We start from the raw sequence: 12333 nt of genomic DNA on the forward strand, positions 1-12333 counted from the left end.
TTTTCTAATGAAAACATCTAAATTTTTGACATTTTATTTCTTGACGTTGAAAAATATCCAGTTTGTGCAAATGATATTTATTGAAGGAATATCTGTTTCATGTTTCTCAGTTCAGTAACTGTGGGAACTGAGGATGGAGGCTGTGCCGGGCTACATGATGCTCTTATTCCCATAGTTTTAAGGCTGTAAGTGATGATTTAAATATTCCCCCCCCCAAAAAAGATGGAACTTAACCTTCAGCTCATGGTACATGCTTCCCAGTGAAACCTGATTAAGCAAAGCAGTGAACGGATATGAATGGACTAGTGGGTTGGGTTTTTTTCCTCTTTCAGTTCAGTTCAGTTCAGTCACTCAGTCCTGTCTGACTCTTTGAGACCCCATGAATCACAGCAGGCCAGACCTCCCTGTCCATCACCAACTCCCGGAGTTCACTCACTCATGTCCATCGAGTTGGTGATGCCATCCAGTCATCTCATCCTCTGTCATCCCCTTCTCCTCCTGCCCCCAATTCCTCCCAGCATCAGAGTCTTTTGCAATGAGTCAACTCTTTGCATAAGGTGGCCAAAGTATTGGAGTTTCAGCTTTAGCATCAGTCCTTCCAATGAATACCCAGGACTGATCTCTTTTAGAATGGACTGGTTGGATCTCTTGCAGTCCAAGGGACTCTCAAGAGTCTTCTCCAACACCACAGTTCAAAAGTATCAATTCTTCGGCACTCAGCTTTCTTCACAGTCCAACTCTCACATCTATATATGACCACTGGAAAAAACATAGTCTTGACTAGACGGACCTTTGTTGGCAAAGTAATGTCTCTCCTTTTGAATATGCTATCTAGGTTGGTCATAACTTTCCTTCCAAGGAGTAAGTGTCTTTTAATTTCATGGTTGCAATCACCATCTGCAGTGATTTTGGAGCCCCCCAAAATAAAGTCTGACACTTAGTCCTTGTGAAATGCTTGTTTTGGTGTCTATGGGTCATAGCTATCACTTTTTCCTCACTTAGCCTGGACTGGCATGAAATTGTGCAAAACTGAGGCTATTCCACAACTATCAGAGCAGAGACTTTCACTCAGAGATGGTTCCTCTGAAGTGTGGGGAGACAGATGAAGGGGTGTTCATATTTACCTGAGAATGATGCCTTCTTTCCTGCAAGTTCTCACAGGATTCCTTTAGGAGTAGAATCAGGATGAGTGCCCCAAACCCCCAGAGACTCCTGAACCTGGCAGGAAAGAGCCTACTAACTGTTGAGGCCTTGTCCATTTCTGCTCTGGAGCATCTGCCCATCGAGCTCTTCCCCCCGCTCTTCATGGAAGCATTCTGTGGAAGACGCAGAAAGACCCTAAAGGCCTTGGTGCAAGCCTGGCCCTTTGTCCGCCTGCCTCTGGGAGGCCTGATGCAGACACCTCATTTGGGAACCTTACAAGCAGTGCTGGATGGCCTTGATGTCCTGCTTGCACAGAAGGATCAGCCCAGGTGAGTCTGGTGCAGGTAATCTGATAGGTTATGAGCAGTCAAGAAGAGACAGCTGACATCCGGAGAGTAGATGACACATGTATGGATCAGTCACTTCTAGTGATGCCAATGAAGAAACACAGAGACTTGGCCATGGCTGAGCTCCCTTTGGGAAATGCCTTCCAGCAGTGTAGGAGCACCTAAGATGCAAGGAAATGTGAAAGTACATGCACCAGCCTCCTCACAAGGATGCTTAAGGGAACTAGAGTAGAAAGTTAGGGAAAATTTAAATGGAAAAGGAGATGGAGGAAGGTGAGGCAGAGAGGGAAGAAGAGGGCAAGGCAGCTTGTGACATTGGGAATGTGAAATAAAAGCTCAGGTGGGAAGTCAGAGTGTTGCCTAAATTTTTTGTGGATCTTAAAACCATCACTGCCAATTTGCTGTTTCCCCACAGGAGGTGCAAACTGCATGTGCTGGATTTAAGGAATACTGGCCAGGACTTCTGGAGAATGTGGTCTGGATCCAGTGTCCAAGTGTCCTCAAGCTTTTCAATGGCACCAGGGGCTGAGGACAGGTTGAGGACCGAGCAGCCCTTGGCTCCCTTCGAGGTGTTCATAGAACTTCACCTCAAGGAAAGGAGTGTGGATGGATTCCTTACCTACCTTATGAGATGGGTGGAAGAGAGGAAAGCTTCCATACACCTATGTTGTAAGAAGCTGAGGATTATTTCATTTTCCATGGATAATGTTATGAAGGTCCTGAGTATGGTGCAGCTGGACTGTATCCAGGAGTTACATGTGAATTGCACCTGGCATCTGTCTACCCTGGCCATGTTTGCTCCTCTCCTGGGCCAGATGAGCAATTTGCAGAGACTCCTCATCTCCCACATCCACATGCCTGATCCTGAGGAGCGGGAGGAAGAGCACGTTGTCAAAATTACTTCTCAGTTCCTGAGGCTGCACTGCCTCCGGAATCTCCATCTGGAATCTCCCTTCTACCTCGAAGGCTGCCTGGACCAGATGCTCAGGTGAGTGTGCACCACTGACCAGGTAACAGTAAACCAAACACTAGAATATCAAATGCACCGTCCCCTTTGCTGCTCCATTGTGAACTGTGGTATCACATAAACACCCAAATCTAAGTAGGGGTCCAAACTGGGAGAGAGGCTCTTGAAAGGGGCACTATGATAGGAAGCTCTAGACTAGGGGTTAGAATCTAGGGTGTGGGTATTTGATTTCTTAGGAAGAGATATCTTTCCTAAATGACTTAGGAAAATAGGTAAGGAAAGGGGGCATTGAACACAGAGAACTCCTCTAGCCCTGAGCATTTCTGAACTGATGCTCTGTGTTCTCCAATTTTGTGACCACGATGAGCCTATCTCAAATTCCCTGTCTGTAAAAGGTTGTTTTTTGCTCCAGATATGGCAAATAATATATGGGAAATGCATGATTCTGGAGATGATGGCAATAGGGCAGGTGTCAAAGGGATCATAAAAATTGGTAGATGATTTGCAGATAAAGCAGGGATGTAAATGAGCCCTTGCAGACTGGCATCCTCTGTGGATGCTGTGGGATTTTGCCCAGGTTGGTCCTCTATGCATGTCACCCAGAAGCCTCACCTGCTTGAGATGGATGTCTGGGGCCCAAGCATGTTCAGAAGGTAGCCTGCCTAGGTAGCTAGTAAGTATATCTCTTACTATTAACATTCAGTGATGTCCACTCTTTATTGAGACAAGATGTTAGGCTCTCCTCTAAGTTTGCCTGGTACATTCCATTATATTCATTACTCTTTGTAAGGAAGCAGAGTACATTTTTCTCTGCTTGAGTACTGAGGAGAGAGAGCTTTTAAAACTCTGTGTGCTTGTCCCAGTCCCACAAAGAAGGTGAAATGACTGTCTACAATGAGATTAGCCATTCTGAGTATTAATCTTATTAGATGATCAGACCAAACTTGGGCTTGGGCAGATCACTTGTCTCTCAACTTGTGATCACCTTCCACCTCAGTTTCCAATACCTAATTCCTCTCTTTCTCCTCAGGTGCCTGATGACCCCATTGGACAACCTTGAGATAACTCACTGCCTGCTTACAGATTCAGACCTGACCCATCTATCCCAGAGCCCGAATATCAGTCACCTAAGGGGCCTAGATCTGAGTGGGGTTACCATGACCTACTCTAGTTCTGAACTTCTCCCAGCTCTGCTGGAGAAAATTGCATCTACCCTCCAGGAACTGTACTTAGAGCAATGTGGGATCAGAGACTCCCACCTTGAAGCCATCCTGCCAGCCCTGAGCCACTGCATCCAGCTCACGTGCTTCAGTCTCTGTGGTAACCTCCTCTCCATGGCCATCATGGAGAAGCTGCTGCAACACACCTCTGGGCTGCCCAGTTTAAGTCAAGAGCTGTACCCTGTCCCTCAGGAAAGTTTCAGCTCTGACAGGATCCTCCAACATGGGAGACTTGCCCAGTGTCAGACTGAACTGCTTGAGATTCTGAAGGACTTAGGACGCCCCAGGACCATCTGGATTAACTTCACACCCTGCCCACACTGTGGAGATAACACATTCCGTCGTCCTGAGCCCATCATATACGGTGGTAACAGCCTTGCCTAGTTTGGTGCATCAATCAAAGCTTTCTTCTGAGCACTTGGAAACTGAGATCTAGGACAAGATACATCATGAAGGGAAAATAAAGCTGGTTCCAGACATCTGCTCAATGTGAATGTGAAAAGGAAAGGTGATCCTGCAGGGGGAGCGGGACTGCAGGGGGAAATGTAGTCTCCCTGGTAAAGGAATGCTTGTGGACATGTGTTCGTCCTGTAGTGTCAGAACTAGGAACCTAAATTTCTTTAGGTGGATTCAAGCTTGAGACTCACCTGTTGGAGTTATCCTTGGGTATATAGTTGTAAAGAAATGGTCAGAAATAAGAGACCCTCATTGTAAATGGATTGCTGTCATCCATGATGTATTATCTTAATTTTTCAGTTTATACCACAGGAATCTCTGGACACTGATTTTTTTTTTTTTAAGGCACTGTGTTGTCTATGATTCAAAACCTTACCATTCCCACCAGTTCTTTATTCTTTGGGGGCATCTTTGACCTCCATTGTTACTTCTGGGGCTGTTCTGTGGGTTAATACACACAGAGAGGAGCATACTCAGTGTCCAATGAGCCACTCGCGTGAAAGCCCAGCCAGGATCTTTACGGCTGACTCAGGCCATGACCCTGGTCATGAGGAATCCTCATCATTTCCTGGTCCCTCCATAAGTTTCAGTTTTTGACCTTGACCTTTCTTTGTGGGAGGAAAGGGTTTAACTGCAAAAGGCATAGGTACCAATTCTAGAAGGGGACTTCAGGACTTCAGATAAACTGAACTTCTGGACTTTGCCAACTCATTACCCAGGTGGATAATGATCCTTCTTAATTAATCTGCTGGGCTAGGGAAGTTATTATATATCTTTTAGCAAAACACACAAATCATAGAGGCATATAACATGGTTTTAGTATTTCTATAACTCATTAAAATTATATTCTTTCAAGGACAGGGAAGCCTGCCTTGCTGTAGTCCAAAGAGTAGCACACACAACTGAGGGACTGAACAAAAAATAATATAAATGTGTAGGATATAAAACAAATAACACTTGCAGGCAGTATATATTTTCACATGAATTGCCTATAACCTGAATTAATGAACAACTGTTAGAGTCAGAGGGAATTTTATGCAAGAGTGGATTACATTATAAAGTCAATCATACCACCTGTATTTTACTTTAACCTACTATATAAAGCACCAACTTCTTATGTGTTGTGTGATTTTTCAAGAAAAAGAAAATCATGAGCCCACAAATATCTTCCACCTTCCTTCACAATCTTTCTATCCTATCATGCGTGACTGAGGCAATTCAGGCCATTATAACAATCCAATGGACTGAGGGGCTTAAACAAAGAAAATTTACATCTTCCAATTCTGGAGGCTTGAAGACTGAGATCAGAGAGGCAGTGAGGTTGGGTTATGGAGAGAACAAGCTTCCTAATTTCCTCACTTTGTCAGGGGAGGGGAGCTCAAGTCTCTTCATTTGATTCTAAGGGCACTAAATGGCTCAAGGATCTTCAGCTCTATGATCTCAGCTAAACCTAGTTACCTCCTAAGGTAACTCCAAATCCCATCACCCTGGGGACTAAGGCTTCAAGATATGAATTTGTGGGGTGTGGGGTGTATGGGAGGTGGGGTAGGAGTTCATAGAAACCCATCACCATGAAGAGAAAGCAAGATTACAGTAAACTCATCAATATTCCAGTGGTCATCCTCCTCTCTATGTTTTTGCCATATCCACACCCTAGCTGCCTGCAAACAGCCAAGGCTGTGGTGCCTCCCGTGTGTCCAATACGAGTGCTCTGATCAAGCCAGGTTGAAGGCTGTGCTCTCTCCCCACTCTCCATTCCTGCTCCTTTGTTGGCTGACAAAATCATTTCCCTGCAACCACTGGAGAGAGAGAGAGAATATTACTCAGATCATGGAAATCTTACAAAGTATTTCCAGTTTATTCCAAGCCCCACGTGACCTGCCTGAACCCTCCCTGCACAGCATTAGTGACCTTCACTTTTTCCCAAGTTAACTACATACTTCACTACATCAGTGTTTGCACAGTCCACCCAGTGACCCAACAAAATCCCGGTAATTAAAAGCATTATTTGTTTCACATACGATAATATACATGTTTCAATGCTATTCTCTCAGATCATCCCACCCTTGCCTTCTCCCACAGAGTCCAAAAAAGTGTTCTATACATCTGTGTCTCTTTTGCTGTCTTGCATGTAGGGTTATCATTACCATCTTTCTAAATTCCATATATATATGCATTAGTATACTGTATTGGTGTTTTTCTTTCTGGCTTACTTCACTCTGTATAATAGGCTCCAGTTTCATCCACCTCATTAGAACTGATTCAAATGTATTTCAGGATGCGGAATACATGTAAACCCATGGCTGATTCATGTCAATGTATAGCAAAAACCACTACAATATTGTAAAGTGATTAGCCTCTAATTAAAATACATAAATTTTAAAAATATATAAATAAAAGCATTCTTTGTTTGATCAACAATTATTCAGGTTCTTGAACTTCTCCCAAGAGGGTCTGAGGGTTTTCATGTAAAATTCATTTCGAATAAGAATTGTAACTCTGTTCAGGAAGAAACCACACTCTTGACATCAGATCACCTCCAAAATCTGATCAGAATTCCTCACCACCCACTCTTGTTATCTGATAATGTTGTGTTCCCTTCAGCAAGAAATCTTCTAGATTGGTTCATCCAGAATCCCTCCCAGATCTGATGTCTCCTCTTAGAAATTTTACACCTAGCAAAATCCTGCTTCTTAGCATTGAATCCACACTTGTGCCTGTTGAATTGCAAATAAAGCCCATTTTCATAATGGGGTATATTTTCCTGTATTGCATAGTTTTGGATAAAATGTGACTTTACCACTGACACCTGTGTCCGTCTCTGATTTTGCTGTGTCACAACTTCACAGCTGATTACTGCCCAGGCAAGGAAGGTCCCCTGAATACCTTTCATGTTCCCACATCCTCGAATGGCCCATTTGGAATCTGGCCACATTTAGAGAGCTCTTGTATTAGCTCTTGCTCCCAGGATGTCCCACACTTCTGAAAACTGCTACACCACCACAGCACTGTATGACTCACCTGGAGCATCATCTCCACATCTCAAAATCCTTCATCACAACTGCAAAATTCCTCTTGAATATAAACAATCTTATTCATATATTCCAGGGTTGAGGTTGTGGATATTTTGATCGGGGAGGGCATGATTCATCTGTATCCTGGAACCAGGCAGGAGTCCTCTGGCTCAGAACATGTTCCATCACTTAGCCCTTGATCTATGTACTCCTTTCTGGGCATTGAGAAGGTGGAGGACAAAGGTTGAGAGTGGAAGTGGGCTGATGAATTCTAGTGCTCCATGACCTTACACACACACACACACACACACACACAGTCTAAAATTGGCTCTTAAACTGAACTGACCAGAAGTACTTGAATCAGATCATTAAGGGTTCCAATGTAAGTTTAAAACTTTGCTACCAGGTTAATAATTGGGCTCCTTGACCAGTAGCAAGCACTAACATGGTTGGTGGAGGATTTCCCTACTCTCTCTAAAAGAGTGGAAATGAGGGTGGAATTGAGCCAGAGAGGACCTTTATCCTTCCTCTCTTCTTCACCTGGTGTCTCAAAGTGAAGAGGCTCAGCATCTCTGGCAGATGTGGTAGGTACTGGTGGGGGGGTGGGGTGGGCGGTGCTTGTTAAAACACTGATGTTGGTCTCACCCTCTGAATTTCTGGACAGTGGGTCTGGGCTGGGGCTGGGAAGCCACTTTTTGAAAAGTTCTCAGGGTTTCTCTGATGATCCAGTACTTAAGAAGTCTCCTTGCAATACAGGGAACACTGGTTTGACCCCTGGTCTGTGAGAGTCCCACATGCCATGGAGCTGTGGGCCCCTGCACCACCACTACTGCACCACCACTCAGCGCTCTAGAGCCTGAGATCCACAACTACGGCAGCCAGATCGTTCAGAGCCTGTGCTCCACAGGAGAAACCACCACACGAGAAGTGTATAGCCCCTCTCTCTGCAACCAGAGAAAGCCTGAGAGCAGAAGTGAAGACCTACCACAGCCAAAAATAAAATAAATGGATAAAATAAATAAAATCTTTAAACATAAATTTTAAATAAGTTCTCAGTTGATGCTGATACTACTGGGGGACCAGACATTGGGAACCACTGTAGTAGATGGAGCCACTCCACTTTTATTTAATCAGTGCAGTTTTTGGATAACAGGTTCTTCAGAGAAAGCAATGTGGAAAAATCTTAATCTTATTCTCTTTCATACTTCCTCCTGGAAGAGAAGAGCCCATGACTCCAATATTTAATTACAAAGCTCAAAGTGGGCAGAACATAGCTGGCATAGAGCAGTATTTAACATCAACCAACAGAACTTCCAGTTCCACGACTTCCAGGCTGTGTGCCTTTGAAGAAGTTACTGCTCCTCTCTGAATCTATCTCTCCTTCTATGGCATGGGCACCATATGCTCTCTAACTCAGATAAAAACACAAAGTCCAGAGCTTGGGGCGGAATAAGTCCTCCGTAAATGGCAGGACTGTTGTTTGACATTCAAAGACCACAAGGTGAAACAGCCATGGCGACAAACAGAACCTGAGGCAGAGTCTCACATGTCAGCCATCCCCGCACTGGGACGACCCAGAGGGATGGTATGGGGAGGGAGGAGGGAGGAGGGTTCAGGATGGGGAACACATGTATACCTGTGACGGATTCATTTTGATATTTGGCAAAACTAATACAATTATGTAAAGTTTAAAAATAAAATAAAAGAAAAGAAATCTTTGCCTAAACAATTTAAATAAAATTTTGCCTACACACACACACAAAAAAAATTGTGATGCTTTGATTTTGGAAGCCAGTAACTTAAGAGAAAACCCTGGGAGCCAAATTCAGCCCACTGGCTGGAACAAGGCTGTCCTCTGGTAGCCCATTAGACAATTATTTATAGTTGGCTATGGCTTAGGCTCCCAGTTGGCGCAGTGGTAAAGAACCTGCCTGCAATACAGGAGACTCAAGAGGTGGGGGTTGAATCCCTGGGTTGTGAACACTCCCTGAAGTATGAAACAGCAACTCACTCAAGTATTCTTGCCTGGAAATTTCCATGGACAGAGGAGTGTGTTGGGCTACAGTCCTTCGAGTGGCAAAGAGTCGGACTCAATTGAGCATGCAGACACCTATAAGGCTTAGGTTCAGGGTTTCTCTGATTGGCACTAATCCAGGGAGCAGATGTGAAAGAAAATCTGAATCAGATTTCTCCATCCAGCGACTTTCTGTTTTCTCTTGGAAACCATCTGAGGTGTTTTTAGGTGTACAGATGCTAGGAGAAGTGATACCTAAAATTGAAAGACTAAGCCTTGCTGCCCTACAAACAATTTGGGACTGATTCCGAGGTCCCAGTTTTGAGCCAGACATTATCTTGCTCCCAGCTCACTTCACACCCTGGATCTCAGGTTCTTTGTTTGAGGAAGAAATTGTTTCTGATGTTCCTGTGACATGTTAGGTACCCAGGCTAACCTCTGAGTCTGACTTTCCTGCTGGGTCCTGTTTATCCTGGAATTTGACTCCCACAGTCACTGGAAAAGAAGTTTGGCTGCAGGTGATTTCTGAAACCCAAGTCCCCAACTGCCACCTGGGGCTCTTCTCATCCATTGTCCACTTCAGTTGTAGGAGAGCAGTTTCCTCCACTCAAATCCCCAGTCTCAGGTCAAACTGTCTGGCATCTTCCAACATGAGACTGTAAACCCACATCCCCAGGGCCAAGTGGGAGGTGGGTGAAGGACTGTAGGTGGGGGCCAGGGAGACCTGGAGGACACTGGACCCCACATCAGGGAAGCTGCTTCTGAGTTAATGCTGAGTGATACCGTTTAGGAATGTGCATCAGTGCTGCTACATGTTTCTTTTACTGTTTTTCCCCAGGGGATATTGGGAGTAAATTGTGAAACAAAACTTAATTTTTCCTTCTGAAATACTTCATTCTGTATGACAGTCTCTAGCTTCATCCATGTGTATGCAAGTGGTATATTTTTTCCTTTTTAAGGCTGAATAATATTCCCTTGTGTATATATGTCACATTGTCTTTAACCACTCCTCTATTGATAGACATTTATGTTGCTTCCACGTCCTGGCTACTGTAAATAGTGCTGCAATGAACATTGGGATACATGTATCTTTTGGAATTATGGTTTTTTTCTGGGTATATGTCCAGGAGCAAAGGATATATGGACTCTAGAAAAAAATAGTACAACTGAATCTACTTTCAAAGCAGAAATAGAGACATAGACATAGAAAACAAACTTACGGACATCAAGAAAGGAAGGGGGAGGGATAAATTGGGAGACTTGGGTTGACATATGCATACTGCTATGTATAAAATAGATAACTAATAAGAATCTACTGTATAGCACAGGGGATAAAAGAGAATGTACAGTCTGTAGGATGTATATTAAGTTAACTTTTAAAATACATTCCAAAATACAGTAGGTTCAGACAGATATTGCTTGATTTCACTTATATGAATTACCTAGAATAGGCAAATTCATAGAGTCAGAAAGTACATTGTTGGGGGTGTGGTGTGTGGGGGTGGGGAAGGACTTAGTATTTAATGGGGACAGAGTCAGTTTCAGTTCAGTTCAGTTCAGTCGCTCAGTCGTGTCCAACTCTTTGTGACCCCACGAATCACAGCACGCCAGGCCTCCCTGTCCATCACCAACTCCCAGAGTTCACTCAGACTCACATCCATAGAGTCGGTGATGCCATCCAGCCATCTCATCCTCTGTCATCCCCTTTTCCTCCTGCCCCCAATCCCTCCCAGTATCAGAGTCTTTTCCAATGAGTCAGCTCTTCGAATGAGGTGGCCAAAGTACTGGAGTTTCAGTTTTGATGAAATAGAGTTATATCATTTTTGTGTTGACCAATCATGATACAATGGTATTAAGTGAGTAATAGTTACATAATCATAGTAGTGAAAGATGTTAATTATTTTCACAATCAATAGCCAGACAAAAATAAAAGATAATTACAATTGCAAGCCATAATGTGAACATGATTAATGATTCCCTGGTGGCTCGGATGGTAAAGAATCTGCCTGTGATGCCAGAGACCTGGGTTCAACCCTTGGGTCAGGAAGATCCCCTGGAAAAGAAAATAGCAACCCACTCCAGTATTCTTACCTGGAAAATCCCATGGATGGAGGAGCTTGGCAGGCTACACTCCATGGGGTCACAAAGAGTCAGACACGACTGAGTGACTTCACGTTCGTTCATAAAATAATTAAGTACAGTTTGGGGGCGGGGGTCAAGCCAAGTGATGTGGTAAGTGGAAGTGAATACATGCATATGTTTTCATCCACCCAGTCTGTCTATGTCTTTTGAATGGTGCACTTAATCCATTTACACTAAAGGTAATTATAAATATGTATGATCCTATTACCATTTTCCTAATTGTTTTGCGTTTATTTTCTGTAGGTTTTTTCCTTCTCTTGTGTTTCCTGCCTAAAGAAACTCCTTTAGCATTTGTTGTAAAGCTGGTCTGTGGTGCTGAATTCTCCTAATTTTTGCTTTACTGGAAAGCTTTTGATTTCTCTATCAAATCTGAAGGATAGTCTTGCCGTGTAGAGTATTTTTGGTTGTAGTTTCTTCCTTTTCATTACTTTACATATATCATACCACTCCCTTCTGGCTTGCAGAGTTTCTGTTGAGAAATCAGCTGATAGCCTGATGGGACTTTGAATGTTATTTGTCATCTTGCCCTTGGTGCTTTTAATATTTTTTCTTTATCTTTAATTTTTGTCAGATTGATTACTATGTGCTTGGTGTGTTCCTCCTTGGGTTTATCCTTCCTGGGACTCTGTGCTTCCTGGACTTGGTTGACTATTACCTTTCCCATGTTTGGGAATGTTTTAGCTACTATCTCTTCAAATATTTTTTCAGGTCCTTTCTCTCTCTCTTCTCCTTCTGGGACTTTTATAATGCGAACATTGGTACGTTTAATGTTGTCCCAGAGGTCTCTTAGGCTGTCTTCATTTCTTTTCATTCTTTTATCAATATTCTGTTCTGTGGCAGTGATTTCCACCATTCCGTCCTCCAAGTCATTTATCTGTTCTTCTGCCTCAGTTATTCTGCTATGGATTTCTTTTAGTGTATTATTCATCTCTCTTTGTTCTTTAGTTCTATGTCTTTGATAAACAATTCTTGCATCTTCTCAGTCTTTGCCTCCATTGTTTTCCCAAGATCCTGGATCATCTTTGCTATC

General features: G+C 43.4%; 1 protein-coding gene across 1 annotated transcript; it reads left to right on the plus strand.

Moving 5' to 3' along the window:
* The first annotated feature begins 1185 nt into the window (after positions 1 to 1185).
* LOC109570176 (melanoma antigen preferentially expressed in tumors-like) lies at positions 1186 to 4061 on the plus strand. The gene is made up of 3 exons (XM_019975967.2): positions 1186 to 1472; positions 1906 to 2478; positions 3488 to 4061. Exons 1-3 carry the CDS (start codon positions 1186 to 1188, stop codon positions 4059 to 4061), a joined length of 1434 nt encoding a protein of 477 aa, XP_019831526.2.
* The last annotated feature ends 8272 nt before the right edge of the window (positions 4062 to 12333 follow it).

This window comes from Bos indicus, chromosome 16 (assembly GCF_029378745.1).
Source record: "Bos indicus isolate NIAB-ARS_2022 breed Sahiwal x Tharparkar chromosome 16, NIAB-ARS_B.indTharparkar_mat_pri_1.0, whole genome shotgun sequence".
NCBI classification, from domain to species: domain Eukaryota; kingdom Metazoa; phylum Chordata; class Mammalia; order Artiodactyla; family Bovidae; genus Bos; species Bos indicus.